The sequence below is a fragment of the Lampetra planeri genome, chromosome 4 (assembly GCF_965212315.1).
Source record: "Lampetra planeri chromosome 4, kcLamPlan1.2.h2, whole genome shotgun sequence".
Lineage (NCBI taxonomy): Eukaryota > Metazoa > Chordata > Hyperoartia > Petromyzontiformes > Petromyzontidae > Lampetra > Lampetra planeri.
In genome coordinates this window covers 3,834,114-3,854,677 of record NC_136110.1, presented here as the reverse complement: position 1 = coordinate 3,854,677, position 20,564 = coordinate 3,834,114, and the positions used below count along the sequence as shown (strand labels likewise).

The 20,564-nt window shown below is 39.2% G+C and overlaps 1 protein-coding gene across 2 annotated transcripts in view; it reads left to right on the top strand.

The window, feature by feature from the left end:
- The window catches only part of CLINT1 (clathrin interactor 1), a 32,491-nt gene that overhangs the window by 7,520 nt on the left and 4,407 nt on the right, over positions 1–20,564 (top strand). For both annotated transcript variants that reach the window (XM_078593073.1, XM_078593072.1), the window contains exons 2-7: positions 6,379–6,483; positions 12,542–12,638; positions 13,767–13,875; positions 15,493–15,651; positions 16,772–16,898; positions 17,872–18,112. In XM_078593073.1, coding sequence (XP_078449199.1) covers positions 6,379–6,483; positions 12,542–12,638; positions 13,767–13,875; positions 15,493–15,651; positions 16,772–16,898; positions 17,872–18,112 — 838 coding nt within the window. The remainder of the gene's footprint in view (positions 1–6,378; positions 6,484–12,541; positions 12,639–13,766; positions 13,876–15,492; positions 15,652–16,771; positions 16,899–17,871; positions 18,113–20,564) is intronic.

The following is a 20,564-nucleotide window of genomic DNA, read 5'->3' as shown; positions in this document are numbered from 1 at the left end:
AATTAACATTGTCACTTGATTTACCACTTTTTACTTCCTGCATAATGTGTTCTATTACTTATGCCGCACGACATTTCATTGTTCCTAGGGTTTGTTTAAAAAGAGCTGAGCACTCTGATGTGGAGTTCAAAGGTTGGACAAAAAGCCCTCCTTGAGAGCTCTAGAGTTTCCCCCCCACCCAAAATTAATTAATTCCGAGCATCTAGGCTAATTTTAACCTTTTGCCTGTCATTAATGCATTCTAATCCGCCAAAGGTTTTAAATATTGCAGAATTTAAGTTTTTGGCCTTCCACACAACGCCACAATTCTCCATCCCTCAGGGTCCCTGGCACTGGCTAATGCATTCCCATCTAATTAATACTGCAATTAGGCGTCCTTTAATTAGGGGAGCTCCTGCATATTTTATAATCACGGCAGTGCTGCTAAAATGGAATGTCAGCTTTAATGTACATCTTAGAAAATTATTACTCCCTACCTTTGTGAAAAATGTCATGGAACAGTGACACTCCCTGTTTTTTTTTTAAACAAGCAGAGGTGACTAGGCCAACTTCAAGCCATGTGAGTGCCTTGCATTTGTGGTCTGAGGGACGAGCAACTGAATGGACAAGCGAGGTGCCATACAGCACATGACATTTATTGCCAAACATTTTAATGTCAGATATCATAATCTATTGGGTGTAAGTGTCACATTCAGTCTTATGTGATGCTAGTGTTTTATGCAGATATTTAGAATGCAGCAATTATATGGATAAATATTCATAACTGCAGTCATAATAAAATGCATTATATTCTATATTAGTTTATTCACTCTTTTACAGTACACCTTTTTTAAAATGTAACTATTCGAAATGTGGTGTTGCTGTTGTTGACTTATAAATACATAGAGTCTAATTTATAGCAACATGATTAATCCACTGCTGGATGTTGGCCCCTCACATCATATTCATTATTGGGGCTGTTTGACCTTATCTGTGCTGGTCTGTGGATTCGTAAGGTGGAGCCCAAAGCCTGGTTCTATCACTCGCCACTGATGTTTGCTTTGGCTGGGATTTTAACCGAGGTCGTCGGGTTCATGGGACGGTGCACTCACCACTACATCATCGTTACACCAAACTTGTTTAATTACCAGTAAATATAGTCCTTTTTTTCGTCGTTGTTACCTTTTTTATTTTACCAGCCAAGGCTCACTTAAGGCTCACTTAGCTACATAGCTATTTTTCATAATCGACCTGGCCGCAAATCATAGCTCAACAAAGTAGCTTATCACGTGGAAATTTATATCAGCCAAATACTGTAAAATGTTTTTTTATAAATCTGGAAGGAAATACCGGAGGACCTGGAGAAAAATTCACACGACCACGAGGAGAACGTGAAAACTCCAAATTTACAGGCATTAGGATTGCAATTGAACCCACGACCTGCATACCAGGCGAGGGAGTTAACATCCCACCACTGTGGTGTTATCGTTGGGCTACCTAAAGCACCTTTGAAGGCCACACCTGGCGTGTTAGAACATCTCGCCACCGTGGCGTCCCCATAAGTTAAGAAAATATCAAACCAACATGGAGAACGTTTGTGTTTGCTTATGTAGTGCAGAGTGTCTTTGTACATAAAGAGATTTGTACCATGACAAAATATATTCAAATATTGGGCATAATTTGATGGACTGTACACATACATGTATGAATTTGTTCATGTATAAATTTGTTAACAGAATGTTTTATTTATCATGGTTGGCTTGTTAGAGTTCATATTAATATATGCAGAGTTACCAAACTGGAAGATTGACACGAAGAATAATGGATGGTTGAAGTCATTTTCCTAATTGCTAAAATATCATGTTGCTTTTTCCAACATTGCTGTACATGTGCATAATATCAACACCATCATATGTAAATGTGTTGAGGTGTGGCATTAACCATTGACGTTTTCCTATGTTTGTCTTTGTTATGTACCTTCAGAGTTTGTTTCTAGTTATATGTTTGCGGCAGTCAGGGTTACTGTTTATAAGGAGGGTGAAAACTTACACTGCTAAATTATTCCTTAGGTCATATTCACTTTAAGATGTTTTTTGTTCATGTTTTTGTTTTTTGTTTGTTGCGGTTGCACCCGATTCAAGAGCTGAATGGCTCACAGGGCTATACCTAATAAATGAACTTGATGTGCATATTCACAAGAGTACGGAGTTAGCAGTGCATTTCAATAAAGTGCTGATGGAATTTTTTTTTAGGTGTTATATTTTTTTGCGTTTATTATGAGGACTACAATAATAACTAGTTTGCTTGGTATATTTAGCATTCATGTTTAAACAAGTGGTACAGACCTTCGATAGGCTCCACTAAAGAACTTCCAATACCACAGAGACAATGTTATAACATTATAAAGGCAGCTAATGATATTATAACCTGTAGTGTCAGTAAGAAGTGACATTGTATAGCAATTATGTGTGTAATATTTTATATACTTATATCGTCATTAAAATTACATTTCTGTTTTCTGCTACATTAAATTATAATGTGTAAACATTACCTCGTATTAATTTAAAAATGCTCTTTATTTTGGTGAGATGAACAAGAAGCTACCTCCATTAGGCGTGTTAAAATTTCACAAGGCGTTAAACAAAAATCGTAATCTTCACGTATGATTGTTTTATGAAAAGCTGAAACGTGAAACTCAAAATGCCCCATTTTCTACACCATTTTTCAAGGAGTACTACAAATGCCCACGGTGTGAAAATACAATCTGGGATTGCGAGTTTTTTTAAACGATGAAATTGTAAAGTCAATACACTTTGGGTCTTTGGTGGAAAATTGAATTGCACCGAGATTATCGGCAAATATTTGTATAATGAAAGCACAAGTTTGATATTGCATCGGGTAAATAATATGTACTTGGATGACGAGACACCAATGTGATCATTTTTATCCTCTTTAAGTCTATCCAGGGCTCCAGTTCAGTGCCCTTCATAGTCCTCAATACCCTCTTCTGTGCGAGGCTGTTTTTTTCTCATTCAAACCACCTATTTTACATGGTATTGCGATATAAATGCGATGGAAAGTATTACGTTGGTTAAAAACATCGCTGTACTTTTGTACTAAAGCGTTACATGAATGTCGAAAGGTAACCCCCCCTTTGCATAGCATTTTAAATGTGTGAAAAACGTAATGCGTTTCCTAAACGTTTAGTATTTTGTGCAAACCTGTACAGTAAAGTGAGCCTTTGGATTAAAATTGTAATGGTTGATTATTATCTGCACATTCCGTTATTTATTAGCAGCTTTAATACGTGAGATTTACAATATACGCTTAAGATTCTTATGTAATCCTGTGAACATTGGAACAACATTTAATCATTACATTACAGTTGAAATATTGTTTGCTAAATTAATATCTTGTTAGTCGGTTTTTAACAAGACATTTTAGTGACAGAATGATATGCTCATTAAATGTGTTGGCTATGCTTTCATTTTATGATCATAGGATTAACGTTTTGGAATGCATTGCTTCTGTATATCATAATGTATAACTACGATACCAATTCTGTTAATCTAACTTTGTAGAAATTTCCCGTATTAATTAGCTTGAATTTAAAATGCTATATATAATCCTGTCTGATTTAGTTCCTTCCACTGAAAGCCATACACTCAAATATATTTGTTTTTTTTATCAAGCATACATTATATTTGCAAATTCAATGCTTGAGAAAAAATACTTTATTCATTATATCCTTAATAAACAGTTCGTGTGACTTTTAGTAAAGAGTATATCAAACTCAGGGTTCAAGTTTCTATGAAACTGGAAGCTTCATTTGGCCCTTGGGTCTGTGATATTGATGAGACATGCAAGGGTCATGATCTCTTCTTGTAACTACGGCTCTATAGCTCTGCCGTTTCTTATTGTACATCAGTGGCCGACCATAAATGTTCTTGGCTCGCTGAAATGTCCGACCCGACCGCTCTCGCCTGTGGAATCCCGATATTAAATTGCACCTAATCATTCTTGGTGCACAGGTGTTCGAACGTAGGCGTGCGATTGGCATAGTGTTCTCTCCTTCGTGTGTTGACTTAGATTTGTTTGGACCTACGAAAACTTAGTTGAGGTGCATTGCATCTATAATCAACGGCATGGAATCCCCCATCAAAATCGACTGTCAAAATGGGAAGGACTAACGTGTCTGCATTTTCTTCGCATTCCGTTCTGATGAGTGTTTGGCAGGTTGCATTCAGACGTTTCAACACGATTCTATGCTTGCTGCCTGCACTGTTATTTCCTGTCCTGAATAAAGCCTCAATTGCATATTTCTACAATACTGTCCTGCTTTAATGGTGCAGGTAATGCACGCCGTTTTGCAATATAAAGCGTTGCTAATTAGTTAAATATGTGCATGCCAGAGTGTTCTACTTCTAAGTGTCATATTTACAACAAAAAAGATTCAAGTTGGTGAAAAGCAGCACCATTGTTGGAGACGGGAAATTATTTCATGCTTCATCACTTGCCTGAATCCCAAATCCGTATTGCCTTCATACTCTGCTAGTCTAGAATGTCAGCGCAAGGCCAGAATCAAGCCACATGAGTCAATTTTTTGTAGTATACAGTAGGGCTGTATGTGACACTCTATGCTTCCTGTCTTAAAATTGGTTAACCGAATGCATTATCACAATGTTTTTATTTTTCAAAATTTCAATTGAACGTTGGTCTTGGGTGCAGTAACTCTTTCCGTATTGTTTTTTCACCTCTTGTTTGTCAGTTTTCGTTTTTTTTCATCACATGAGCTTTTATTGAATAATCAGTGCAATAATGAAGATTTGGAGTTTTCTTATAACGCATAGCTGCAGCGTAATGCGATACAGAACCATTAGGTACTAGGCTTAGGGGTATAGGTCAGTGTCATGTTGCCACCTGGTAATATTGGCTGCAATGTGTATTTTAAAGGATGTCTTGCCCCTTGGTCTTAAATAATCCCCAAGTGTGTGTGTGTTTCTTGAACCACACACTAGTTTTCATTTTTGGATATCCCCCAGACAAAAGACAACGAGCAAAACACATACTTGCCACCACACAAGATTATGCGACCTGGCATGTGTATCTCCCTAAGTGCTTCATCCTTCTATCTTATACATATTGGAGCTGACTTGTTATGCTTGTGTATAGTACTGTGATATGCCCCAAACTTCCTTTTTTGTTGTTAATATGCTCTTTCGGAAAGCTGCGGCAATTTATATTAGGCTTTTTTGCTCCAATTATATACAAAATATTTGACACGTGTCCATTGTGCACCTTAAACCTGATATTTATTTAGCGTAACAAATTGGCCGTCATTTGATTGTATAGCCTTTTGGTGTTGAAATGCGACACATTTGCTGATTAAGTTAAGTTGAAGAATAATAATTCCCTTGCTATAATACATTGGTCAAATATTCCTTACATACTTTTAATGCGATTGGGCTGAATTTGACTGTTAAAATAAGGAAAAAACGAAATTCCTTCTGTTTGCTATACAGCCAGAATGGCAAAAAAAATCGTCAATAGCAAATCAGTGTTTCTGCGGTAACACTTTTTTTTTAATCTCTGCAAAAAATTGCACTGCTAAGGCTTACTAACTAGGCTCATTTCACTGTTAGAAGAGCCAAATTGCCCAGCAGCATGCTTCACTGTAATTTTTTTCTGCAGTAACCCACTGTGAGAACGCGAGCGCACGGAGGCTCGGGAACAATGTGAAGCTGTGTTAAGAGAGGCGTGCGGGTTTACAACTCCGTGCGTGCAGACCTGGGGCACCCAGAGCCTGCTTGTTTCTTGACACCTGCATCCAGAGCCAAAAGAGAGGAGTAATTTTTTTAATTGTGGACCTTGTGGTGGGCAGATGTACGGGAACAGTGGATGCTTTTGTTTGTGTTTTTGTCCGCAGATAATTGTGGATGTTTCAAACCCCAGTGTTTAACTTCGAGATAAATCGCAGCAAACATTGCAGCTGGAAATTATGTAATTGCACACATAATTTAACATTCTTAAATACTTATTTTTATATGTTGCAATACAATTTATATTTTGTTATTGAGCTGTAATTCAATTGACCAACAATATACACAATGCCTCCATAAATATACCTTCATATTACACGGTAAAACATTTGTTCACTTGAAAATAATGAATACATAAGATTTCTGCAGACTTGGAGGCCTTCCATCCGGCAGTTGATTCAACGCGGCCAATGACGTCGTCATAAGAGGTGTGCAGTTATAGAGACTTCTGGTTGAAGGCTCTTGTACATGTAAACAGGAGGGATACATGAGAATAATGATGGCTAACATTGTCGGGTGTGTGTGTGTGCCTCTGCGTGTGTGTGCGCCTCTGCGTGTGTGTGCATTTCATTTGTTTCAGAACGAACATCGTTATGAATTACACGGAGATGGAGGCGAAGGTGCGGGAGGCCACCAATGATGAACCGTGGGGACCTTCTGGGAAGCTCATGGGAGAGATAGCCAAGTGAGTAACACTGGAAGGACTGGTGCAAAAATCCTGTACCCCCAACCATTTTTGAATATTTACTTCTGTCTATATATTCATTTTAGTCGACCAGCTTTGTTTTGTAGCACTCTGTCATCTACGTTGTGTCTTAATCTATTGTACGAAGACTTTCAAGTGCAATAAGCTGTTTGCATTTTATGTTTTCTATGCGTCTTCACAGCAAGTATAGTGGAGAAAAGTCGTAAGCGTTCATATCCGTAGTTGTATATAAATATAATGCATGTATGAAATGTCTTAAGGGCGTATAGGGAATTCATAATTCCAAAACAATTGCCGTGCGTTTTTATAAAAATTTCTTTGGCAATAATAAATAGTGTATGGGTTTTATATGCTTCCTTTTTACGATATATACAGTATATGTTTGAGTTTTTTTACGTGTAAAAATGGAAAAAGGCTTCATTTAACATTGACTGTATGTCGCTGTTTAAGCTCCTGCCACTTGGCTTGGTCCACATCCCTACATCATTGCCCCTCGGGGATTGTGGGTGATTTGACCGTGGTACTCGGACCACTGGGAGACCAGCTGTGCTAACCGCCTCATAATTGTACCAAAAGTTCGTTATAAAAACGCGTCCGCGTGTAATTGTACTGTATCGGTAACTGCTTGCAGATGTCCGGCATGATTTTCCATTATGTGGTGGCGTATAAATTTTTAGGCAGTTTTGACTTGTGTAGTTGGGGAAATTGTTGGAAAATGGGTTGACAAGGGTAGGTTTCGTTTAAATTATTACAGTGAAATGGTAGGTTAGCAAATGTTTTGTTAATAAACTACAGGAATTGAAACCGGTACATAATAAATGGTAATGACTTAAAAATGGTTGGGGCATATTTTGAGCTTGCAATAATTATACTTTTCTGAAACTTTGTTTTGCATAGTTGTAATTAATTGTACATGCATAAAACCTAAAATAACCGGAAAGGTTTTAAATTGTTGTGCAATTTTAAAAGATTGAATTTTACCTCAAATTACCTCATAATGTGAAAGTTGCTTGACATGGATGTTATAAATTTGTTTAAATACAATGAAAGCTTTTACACACTATGCCGAGGTAAAAGGTGCAACTAAAATACAACTATATTTGACATTGATAAATCATTTAGTTTAGAGATCATAGGATTTGAACTTAATATTTTACAATCAATGACATAAAGTGTTATCTTACCTGAAACAAATTAACAGCTTGAGAAAAATGATCTCTCTTAGAGTTGACAACAATTAATTTTCCAAGCATTTCAAGTAAATTATGTATTGTATTACACTCACAACATCAGTGAAATTTTAGGGGTTGTAGTTTAGAGGGAGGAGGATGGAGAAACTAGAATAAAAACTTCCATCAATCAGGGACCATGACATTGGTGAACATTGATTCGGAGGAAAGCGGTTTTACTTTATTTTGCTATGGAAAGGGTAAGACCTTGTTTATTATTTGTTACAGTTTTCTACATCTGTGTTATGTTTTATACGTTGTTAGGCCACAACCATTTATCTCAGCTGTACGTCATATTGATGTTCGAATCTCGATGCCGTATAAATTACAGTTTGAAATTGCTAATTGCGTAATGGTAGCCTCACTCAAATTGTGATGAAGCTGAATAGATTCATCAGATCCAGTTTGTATCATGTTCACATTTGCTGTCTTGTGCCAAGGTCACATCCAGTCTGAGATATGAAGTGTATATTTCTATACAAATAAATAGGCATTTCCTGTTTTCAGCTATTCATTCATTAAACTGAAGGCCTATCATGGGTAAAGATAGCCCTCGATGAGCATGGTTGGCTACGTTCGGTGCGAAATAAGTTCAACATACATATGTAGTGGATTTTTCTATTGAAACGACCTTGCATTTAACGTGTATCACAATGCCGATGCCATTATTGTTAAGATTCTCAAGCTGTGCTGGCCTTGAGCATTTGCCCGTCTTGGAAGTGTCACTGCAGCACATGTGCTCATTCGCCGTTCTAACAAGTGTATCCTCCAGGGCGTGGCCGGCAGGGTCATCTCACAGTCGGCACTCTCGGTCAAGTCTGAGAGCGTTGCCAGTTAAATGTTGAATGCGTAGTCACGGAGCTGCAGGCATTGCATCAAAACGTACATTGATTTGTGTCTCATGTGATCCGAGATGTAGAGCTGCTCTATGCTTTTTGCAAGACACCACCACCCAGGAATGTGCCTCGAGCTTGTGAATTGATATCATGAGTGTGTATGTTTGTGTGTGTATATTAGGATTCAGGTGAAATATCACAAGTTGTAATAAAGTTAGCAGATTAATCAATTGCAACAAACATCGAACGCGTAAAAGATAGCACTTTAAAATTCCCTGTTGTGAGCGTGCACACGTTCTTGTGACTCAATTGTTGTTTTGACACATTAGCAGATGAATGTGAGTCTGAGCACAACTAGGATAGGTTTAGGGGGATATTGACAGATTTAATTCATGTTTCTGAGAACATTGTGTAGCGTATAACATCCTTTTTTTCGCTCCGCTACCCCCAATGGGATGAAGATGTTTTACTCGGCGCTCTTACTGCTTGAGTTTTTATTTGCCAGTTATGTATGCCAGAAATATTATGTTCTCAGATTTCAGTTATGTAATTCATGCAACCTGAAGGACTACGGATTTGAAATGTTTCCGAACGGTCAGTGACAATAAATAGATGGGGCTTTTCGATTTAAAGCTTTCGTGACTGCAGGGATTCATCTTGTTGGTTCTTTCGGTAAAGTCACGTAGAAGGGAAATAATAAAATAATAAAAACAAAACAATAAAATTCTCACGGACGTTTCGGCCACAACACAAGCAGCCGTCCTCCAACGGCTCTGTTTCTTCACCTGAGGACGGCTGCTTGTGTTGTGGCTGAAACGTCGTGATAATTTTTATTTTATTATGTTTTTATTGTTTTATTATTTCCCTTCTACGTGACTTTACCGAAAGAACCAAGAAGATAGATGGGGCTTAACTTTTGTCCTGCTTTAGTAACCTTTTTTTCGTTTTGCGATTTTAGTGGTTTTTAATATTGTTTATATATTTGCATTGGCATCTGGACATTTGTGAAAACATAATATTACACCATGTATGCCATGCATGGACCTTAAGCATAAAAATTGGTTTTATTGCCATAAGTCCTTACTTTTTAAGCTGGCTTATGGCCAGTCACATAAAAAAAAATGAGGCAGACCATTACCATATGTGCTTAGTTTCCATAAATATATACGCATCGTTCAAAGTCAAGTAAATTGAAAGCGTCGTCAAGCCACCCTTGACATTTTTTTTGCACTTATCTGCCAAATTTATGGTGATACATTTTCCTTCATGACAATCGCATAGGTCTACATTATTACCAGAGCGTTTGATGGCATACGTCCGGCGACTAGCCCTTGAGAATAGTGTCGCCCCATTGTGATTCTGCACCTATCTCAAAGGGTCACAAATAAAGATTTGTAATTGTTGGGCACAGCAGGATGCATTCTTTCTGAGTCGACCATATTCACCCGTGTATTATGTTGCTCGAGTGCCAGAGAGTGAGTCTTAGGGCCTGCTGATCAAATACTTAGTTACAGTGTCGGGAAAATAATCAACAATAAGGGCACCACTTTTTTTGTACAGCGTTTTACTTTCTGCAGTGGTTGTATTACATGTATTGCATATCTTTGTTTTAAATCGGGTATGACAATTACTTTTGCACTGCTGTGCGATTTGCTTATTAAATGCATTTTAAATATTAGTCAACTAAATTGTTGGATTTGTTGAAAAATATCACGTACAAAGAAGTGTGCATTGTCTCTCACTGAAACCTAAATCTTGCACATCTTAAAAAAATTATCACGTGGAAACATCCTTTCCTTCTTAAAATGTAAACATGTTTAAAAAAATATCCTGAACCTGGGTAACAATTGTTGGGAGGAAATATCATCATTGCTATTAATAGAGCATTTACAACTTTTCCTGCTGAATGGCTGCAGTGACGGTGGCTCGCACTAAATGATCTTCTTCAATTCCTAACCGAAATTAAAAAATACACATATATATACTCCCATACATTTTGTCAAGACTGAGCTTCCTTGTGTTATTTAGCGGTATTTTGATAGGTTGTATGTCATGGGGGGGAAGGGGGGGGGTAACAAATGACAACTGCGCAACAGAGGAAGCGGCAGGGGCCCATGAGGTCAGTGGTTTGGGCCTTGCGCTGACACGTCTGCAGCTGGATAAACAGATTTTTCGCGCCCTCACAGGCCGTTTCCTGCAATCCATGGTCACGGTTAATGAGTATGGGGTGGTTTGTTGGGGTCTGAGTTTGAAGGGGGCCAGCGAAATGGATTGGTGGTGGTGGGAGGGTGCTGGCTTGGCATTGTAGGGGTGGCATTGTAAATTTAAAGGAGTTGGGGGGTGGTGGGAGTTAGGGTGCGTTCGGTGGTGGTTAGGGTCAGCGGGGTTGGGGGAGATGGGGGTGGCAAAATATAATTTTAAAAAATGTTTAAAATTGCCATTCACTTCCCATGCCGGACGCAAAGCCCTGATCCGTCAAAATCGCACCGGTTTCTGGAAGAAAAGCTGGGGGGAAAAAAAAAAGCAGTGTTAATGAAGTTCATGTCGTTTAATTTGCAAAAGCGCATACCTCGGCCATGTGGAGCCAGTTATTGCGCCTTCAGGGAGATCTGGGATTTTTTGCACAATGTCTCGTGTTCGCTCAAGTAGAACTTGACAAAAAACACAAGCATTTAAGAAAAAAGCTAAGCTGGACTTTACCAAAATTCAATGGTAATGGTCACTGTACCATTCAATAGTTTCTACTAATTAAAACGCTAGTCTCCCAAATTGTCATTTAACAATGCAGGTTATTTTCCGCAAATTATGATACAAACAAAACAAACTTACAAATGTAAGGTTACTGCTCATTAATTGCATTCACACACAGCCAATATGACATTCAATGTAGAAAATACATTGTCCAATTTAGTAATGTTTTTGTTAAAATGCTTGTACGAGTGCCGTGTTACATATATATAATTGTGAGACCAGGCTTCCGGAGTGGACTTGAATGCTCGCGCTTTGAGTTTTACAACAAAATGAATACAATGGTTCAAATTAAGTGCGTGTTACTGATTCATGAATAATTAATTCACTTCACAGCATGTACTGCCTTGTGTAGGCACAAAATGTACTGCACTCAGTACAACTTGAGTTTAACTTTTACTAAAAATGTTGAGACCTACTTAATGAACTGGCTGTTCCAGATTGTTTTGTTTTTAATTCTCACATCATTTTTGAACTGTGATGTTATTGTTTAACAAATCTTGTCAAATGGTATTTAACATGTAATTGCAGTCTTATAATTACTTGACCTCTAAAGCTGCCAATTTGGAAAGGTTCTGTTTAGTGTTTCCTGCAGCAATGTGGAAGGCAGTTTTTGTACGATACAGGCTGTAGCAAGTGCTGTGCAGAAGATTATACCCCAAAGCTTTGCTTTGGGATTATTATAAAAGGTAACAGTGAAGAAAATGCGCATGCTACGCAGAGCTCTGTGCTAACAAAGCACAATTCTTTGTTATGATTGTATTACCTATTTTATTTGACCTTTTACCAATTGTGGAGTTATTTGTTTTTTAATGATGAGAATGATACCATATTTGAGAATAGGTGGTGCAGGTAACAGATGTTGTTATGATGATGATGATGTTATTATATTCGTTGTCAGTTTAACAGCTGATTTGTAACTGCTGGCTATAATTGTAAAAATTATCCTTCACCCTTGTAACTGTTGGTATTGGAACATCATAATCATTATTACCGCTGTTCCTAATTTCACAGGTAATTGATACCCGGGCTCTCTGTTGCCGCTGCCGCTGCTCTACCTCTGTCAATGTTACAATTAAAATTGACAGCTTTAGTGTTTATCATCGAAGTACGTGTTGAACGGTGGAGGCAAGAACTCGAGAGTTGAGGGAGCTATGCCTGGCGGAGCAGTCGCTCCGAGGCTCCAGATTGACTCATCCCCCTGCTGCTTCTTCCACCCCACAGAGCGACGTTTATGTACGAGCTGTTTCCGGAGGTGATGAACATGCTGTGGGCACGGATGCTGCGCGAAAACAAAAACAACTGGCGCAGGGCGTACAAGGTGCCCCCTTGCAATGTTTATTTCACTTAATTATGTACAATTTTATTGCAGTTCAAAATTATGTTTTTGTAGAATTAGAATTGCAACATTTTTGAATTCTGTCATCGTGTTTGTAAATTCTTGAACCATTTTTTATAATAAGGGGGTAAAGCTCGGCACCTAAACTTAATGGTAAGCCTAAATATGATACACCTTAAAGGGTGCCAAATTAAATTAATGGTATTCCTTTATTTAGGTCCTGATAAAGGACCACTGGGAAACCCTTTTGTAAGGAAGGGGGTGGTGAGCATGTTGGTGGTACTAAATGTATCTCATTTGGAGAAGAGTAACCATTTTCCTTTTAAGAGATACCAAATTATATGATTCGAAAAATGTTCACAACATGTGTATCTATCATGGAATATTTTCATTAAACATGTTTAATTGCAAGCATTGATGTGCTCGGGTGTTACGGCAACAAACCAAAGCCCCTAAAATGCAGGCTCCTAAACCTGGTTTTTAGGTTACGAATCATTTTGCCATAGTTCCCAATGAATCGGTGCCCCTTCGTGTGTTCCCCCTACTTGATCACTTCAAAGAACATGCGACGTCTGTCAAATGTATATGTGAAAGAGTATTTTAGTCGTAATTGCAAAAAATACAACTTGTAAGCGGTAACAAAAAATGTCATCACTAAAATCCCAATTAATAATTACATCCCCTATTGTATAAATGAAAAATGCGTCTGTCCTATTATAATGCTAATGTTTCATGCTTGTTAACCACTGTCCCGGTTTCATATAAATTAGTTAATGCGGGAAATAAAGCAGCTGTTTTTCAATATGCAAACTCGTAACAGATGATCTTTGAGGGTGTTAAACTGCCACCAAGTGATGTAAAACCTCCACAAGCTGTGACTTGGGCAACTGCTAAAATGGCCCTCGTCATATTGCGGTACTTAAAATTCAGCAATAAATTAAATTGTCTAGAAACAAACTAAACAAAAGGCAGTAAAATGTAACGGGATGGTGCTTAAACAGATATCTAAAACATTTGCATGGGGCAAAATAAGTAAACCAGATATGAATGTATGAGCGTAAGAGTACTCCCCCCATCTGTCTGAATCCTTAAAACATTTATATCTTCCAGGGTTTGCTGCTGCTGACGTACTTGCTGCGCAATGGCTCTGAGCGCGTGGTCACAAGTGCACGCGAGCACCTGTATGACCTGCGCTCCCTGGAGGACTACCACTTTGTTGGTACGGCTTAAACGGGGGGAGGGGACACGATTCCTCAATGAGATGCACATACTCGCAGGAGTGGTTTTCCCCCTGCCAAACATCGCCATCGTGTGGTCTGGGATTTCAAAGTCTCGTGAAAATGAGGCTGTTGAAATTCAAGGAAAGCAAGCTTTCTTTGTTTAAAGATTTTTCACGTTTTTTTTTCACACAAGCAGGGAATCGATGTAATTGGTAAGCTTGCATTGTGGGTGTAGTTGTTTTTTTGTTTATTATTATTTGACTATATGGCTTGTTCTTTGCTCTCGCATGACAAGGCACGTTTATACCGCGAGCGGTTCACATCTGTGCTCTTCACATTCTCGCCGAGTCTTATGCACATCAGCCGATAGCACTCTTGTCCGTTCCACTTCTACTGTACCAACTTAAAAAATGTCTACGACCAATAACACCGGATCGCATTTTTTCACGGCGACGTGCGAATTCGTTTGTTCACCTCCGCTCATTCACCACCACCACCACAAGGGTGGGGACGTACAAATGTGCAAAGCAAATGGATGCTTGCAAGCGTAAACAGATTCACACATGCACGAACAAATAGCGTGCGTGTGCGCCCAACCACGCCACCCCCCGGAGTATTAATTACTCGATGCGGTCACAGCTCAGCAGGGGGGCCATCGAGGTTTGATAGCGGTGCGCCAACGTCACGTAATTGTTTGCGGATTTTCAAACGGGTGCTAGACTCCCTATGGTCATCGTGTGGGAGATGAGTGTGAGGTGTCTGGGGACCCCGTTAGCCAGGCTTGATGCAATGACAGCAAAAAAAAAATGACCGTGCCTTTAAATCTTGCGCAAACGTGCTTTATTTTACGCATGCAATGTCTAAGGAACTCCAGCGTGGCATACGGCGGGATAATTCCGTGCCTTATTATCTCATTATTGCTCATGTGCAGTTGGGTGTTTTTTAAATATATATATAAATATTTCTTCTCGGAAAAAACCGCGTACTCTTTTTTTCTATGCTCCAGCTTAGCCGCTTGATAATGTAATGGTATAATTACCAATACTGTAAATTGTGATTACAAACCAAAGACTACTATTAAAATAAGATGTAATTTTTTTTAGTTTGTGAATTCACGAGGCAAAATTGTGGATGCAAAATCTTTCCCTCGAGGCTGCCATAAACATATCATGCACGTATAACAAATGTTTATCTACTGGCAATGTGCATTAATTTTATTTTACAAAGTTGGTTCCTCAGTATTATTTTATGCATACCATGTCTTGTTTATCCAGCAGCATATTGATCATGGCTAATTATGATTTAAACAAATATATTTACTTTTCATTATCTCCCCTTCATTTCCTCATGAACCTGCATTTATTTGTAATGTTCTTAATACATTTACATAACACTGGATTCCCACCCCTGGGTACCAATGTCCATAACTCATCTAAAATCTTAACATTTGTTCCTATTAATGTAGGGTATGTATTCCTCATATATATAGGAAATAGACCTGCCTTCATCAACTTTCGTCCTCGTTAAACAGAGAATAATATCAGTCAACTAATGTGACGAGCATGTTTATTTTACTTTGTGGGTTCTTCCCCCCCCCCCCCCCAACTGTGTTACAGACGAGAATGGGAAAGATCAGGGCGTCAACGTGAGGCAGAAGGTAAAGGAGATGATCGAATTTGTCCAGGACGACGAGCGGGTACGCGAGGAGCGCAAGAAGGCCAAGAAACATCGAGATAAATACATCGGGGTGTCCTCTGACACGCGCTTTGGCTACAGTGAGTACGGATCAACATCTGGGGGGAGTGGTGAATGACAAAAGTGCATTGGCTGTGATGGTGTCCGTTGCATTTGTTCAATGAAAACTGTGAAAAACGGTAAAATTGTACGACGTCTTGTTTTTCGGTGGGGAAAATTAATACCGAGTGCAGATTATGCACTCGCCTGTAGTTTGCGTTGTTTCAAATGTGTGCTTGCTAATTGATTAAAATTGTGACAATAATTTTCCTAAGCAGTTATTTCTCCATTTAGTTTTTAAGCTATTTATACGAAGTAAAAATATAATTACCAAAATAAAGGCTTTACATTTCATCTGGTGAACTGTATAATACATTTTCATAATTGTGAGTGCACATTCCTGAGTAACATTTCTCACCTTTTTAAAAAGAGCTAGAAGCTCTTGGAGCAAAATTATCATCCGGCTAGTGTGTTTGGCCTTATTGAATCTCCGCGTGCCCTCAAAATTAATTTTAAGCACAACTTAATCAAATATTCAGTATCCCCGCTGTGTATTTAAGGTTCAAAGCAGAATTTTCCCAAGTTAACGCTCCTAAATCCCCTCTTTTAATGTTTAATCTGGGCGTATTAATCTACGGAAAGATGGCTGGCAAGCGGAGTGAATCCCCTGATCCCAGTGCTGCAGCCTAAATTAGTGCCAGTGTTTGGAGAGCAAATCGCAAGTAAAAGTCAGGAGGCAGACCGGGGATTTGCAGCGGGAAAATTGGCCTCCTCACATTTAATTTCAATTCCGCTTGATTCGTGAGGGCCAGAGAAAATTAGTCTCAAGAAAGGATGTTCTGTGCATTTAATGATGGCTATTGCATTTATTTGTATAAACTTATCAGAAAGGATGTTCTTCCGTTTACTGTGCAACAATTTGGCGCAGTCCAATGCAGTTTTTTTGGGAGTGCTTAGTCGAGCAAGTGTTCTATATAATGTGTAAAAATCTGTTTTTTGAGAACTAATAAAACATTTTCATAACCATATATTTATAGAAATGGCATAAATCCCCCTACCCCTAATTTTTGTGTGGTTATATCCATCACAATTGTTTAACTTGGCTTTAAAAAGTGAATTCATGAAAATGGAGTAAATGTGACTGGATGATTTTTTTTGTAGATGATCGTTACGATTCGGAACCCAAGATGCGATATGACGATGACTGGGAACGTCCAAAACCTCCGACAAACGATGAGGAGGAATCCTCCGACAAACCTCGGCGAAAACAAAAGGAGTACCGCGATAGGTGTGTGCGCAATTTCCTATAAAAACTTTGATGCCTCTTGAGTGCTCCATATCCCCGTCTCCTCCCTCTCTACCCCTGTTCTACCCGCAATATCCAAAGGTTTCCCCCAGCTTTGCTTAAACAAATCCATATACATCATTATTTTTTCTTCTGTTTAATGTTTTTAAGGAAATCCAGCATAACCAAAAGAGATCCAATCTTAAGTTTTCCACTGTCTTGGCCCGGTGTGTTCAGTAAAGCTAATTGAGCATTTATTATAAAAAAAAAATTACTTGGTCGATGAAAAACACTGGCTATGTGTACACAGTTTTAGGAAATCTAAAAAAAAATTGCCTCTAAGGAGTGTTTACATGCTGCCTCCTCTCTCAATCCATTGCAGTATGTTGCATAGTAATTTTATGTAAAACCAATTGTAGAATGGTAATATTACTCGGGGCCTAAGGTGCATTCTATAACCTTACTTCTTACATGGCTCTAGGAAACATTTAACTGCTTGTGGGGGGAAAAAAACCTATGACATGATTACCTGTTAATAATTAAATTTCATACCTGTGCGCATGAGATTGTCGATGAAACAGGTCAAGGACGGTGACACTTTAAACCTAACAGCTGGCTTGATTGTGGCTCCTTTCAGTTATCAGCGTTGCTGTATTATGTCAATTAAAAAATCCATGCAGTTACAAATTATGCCTTGATAACGTGGCATTTTATACAAAATACATTCGCGACTCCAACCGACTCTTTCATCATTCTGATCTGTCTGCCTTCAGTAAGTGTCCTAGGCATATACATATTTTGCCGCGTCCTTTACAGCTTAGGGAGGTCCATCATCCAGCAGCGGATTTATCACGGATGATGATGAGGACGACGACGACGTTGGTGACAGTGGCTCATCTCGCCGCCGCACGCGGGGACGATGGGTGTAACGCGTGTTGAAGATGTCTCCCGGCTGCCCCGTGTGCGCTGTGTGCAGCGACAGCGAGGAGGATCACAAGCCGCGACGGAACAGCTCCAGCAGCAAGAACGCCTACGAGGACGACGAAGCCGACTTCGGTGCCTCGAGCTCCGCCGCCGCCGCTAAGGCTGCCGCCGAGAACAGCGCGGCCGGCAAAAAACGCCCCGCCGTACCCTCCAAGATGGTGGACCTGGGAGCAGCGACGCAGTACAAGGGGGCGGATAAGAAGGGGGGCCTCCCCGCTCCGGTCAAAACGCAGGTGCGTGCGTGATGGGGGGTAATTTTGTACGTGGCCCCGACGTGCGCGTATCCTGGTTCTTGACGCAGGAGCTTCTGCGTGGGTAGCTTGACGTTTTGCTCGTGCTGGTTTTTACCGAGTAGTCTGCGTAACCATTTGGTAAGATTTTGTTTCATTATTTTGAGATGATTACAGTATTATAGGAAGTTGACTTTCATGGTTTAATGTCAAGGTCCTTTTACATTCAATGCCATATTTAATTGTGCTTAATCGTTCAGAATTAACCTTGTGTTTAAAAAAAAAAACTTTTATTTAAAAAATGTATTTTAACTTAATTTACTAATGGTCCGTTTTATAAAGCATATAAAATAACATTAAGCAACTAGATTAAGACAAATTTACGTGGAGAACATGTATATGCGATATTTCCATTGTTGGCTTGGAAATCCAGATTTCATTGCTATGAATTGTTCACAGATAATGAATTGCACGTGTGCCACATGTAACACCATACCACACCACCAAACAAATAACAAATTACAAGCTACATCAAATTTTTGTCACCAATTGTAGCTTTACTCATCAGTTTATGGTTTTCGTCTTTAAATGTTATGCACCACTTACCTGTTCAACCACTGACCTGCCCATCATGTACGACTCTTATTAAGTTTTATTTGGTTCCAGTTTTGCATATTGTCTTACGAACCATTGCATGACGAAGGACTTGTATTCGTAAGCAAGAGTGACCAAATGACTGATATCATATAATGATGCGGAACATAGCCATGCACATGCACACACGACTTTTTAATATCATGTTCACATATCCATCGTATGCACGTATTGTAAATCTGCACGCACAATATGTATTGCTGCATTTATGCATTACGGAAAAATTCCAGTGATTTAGTTTTGTACTTTTTTAAGACATTTAATTGAGGATCCACTTGAAAACATTCTACAACTAAAAAACAAAGCAGTCCTTTTGTCCCTGCCTCATTTAGGCTAGCTGAGGCATCTGATGCGTTAAAGTACGGGGATGAAATGTGCTTGCCTACGAGCAACAGGGGAGACATCCTCCTTCCCCAGTAAACGTTAAACACATTGCAGCACAGCTGTGCGTCAAAGATAAACCCCATTAGAATCCGTTTATTTTCCCGTCATTAGGCTGATAGGCTGAAACAACTGGCATCTGAAAGCTATTTGTTGGCAGCGGCAGTTTTCGGCTTCGAACAGTTGTTGTTTGAAATTGGGTAATGGGCCCGTTCCACCGCTTTGCCCTCGTCTCTCTCCGTCGTCTCCCTCTCGCTCGCCCTGTACCCTATGGCTACGCTCCCTCCATCTGCTGTCAAGCTGAGGCCCCAGCTGTTCCCGCCACAGCAGTGCAATGCACTGTACCGTCTCCGATGAGTGCAGCTGGCATGTGCCTTTTTGGGTCCTGTGGATGTCTGTGTTTGCACCCTTCCATCTTTTTGCATTTCCTCCGATTACTTTATTATGTCCGTGTACGAGTTTTGAACTGTGCGCCTCGTGGTTATGTGCGCGTATACTTGCACATGCACGCGTACTTGTATGAATGTTTACTTGCCTAAATGTAAACGCAAATATTATACAATAACACCTCCATTCACTATGTATATAAATATATGCATGGGTAAGGGTACGTTTTAACTTTTTTCCAAATGATTACACAATAGTTTCTTAATTTTGACATGTTTAACTTATTTGAAAGCATGCATTCTTTATTACTTTTGCTACTTTTGAATATATAGCGTATAAAAAAAAATCCCCCAGTTATATTTTACTTGTTTAACCCATCGATGCATCTGGACTGGATGTGATTAGAGGTAGACATGATTTTAAGCACAGCTGGCAAGATCCATTTCTCGAGGTCATCAGATGTTGTGAGCATATGAAACGGATGTGGCACAGCGATGCTCGCTAAAACACAGCTGTGTAGTGCTTACACGTACTGTGAAGCCATTTAACCTTTTCAGACTGGATGCAGTGCCAGGCATCTGCCCGCCTTCCCATCTGTTTATGCGATAAAACTTAAATTAAGTTATGTTTTTTTTGTCGCCCGGTGAATGCTTTGCATTTCTATGCAGATTTTCTTTAAAGTGGGTAACCAATAGCTCTGGAAATAGAATTATTTCTTTTGTGCAATAGTTACTTATGCAGGTGATTAATGAAGATTCGTTTTTTTTCTCCCAATTTTAAATAGAGCTTTTGCGTGCGTTCATCTTTGCGCTGAAACCCAGAGTTAAATAAGCCTTATTTTACACTATTGTTAAATGATACAGCAGCAAAGTCATTGCCTGACCTCTCCGTATAAATAGCTGTACCCAAGGGCAGGATCATACAAATTGATGCTGCTTTGGTTTAATGGGTGACATTAAGACTTTTTTTTCACACCCCTTTTCATTTCATCACTCCCAAATAAACGCCGCCTCTTTGTTTCCGCATTTCTCGT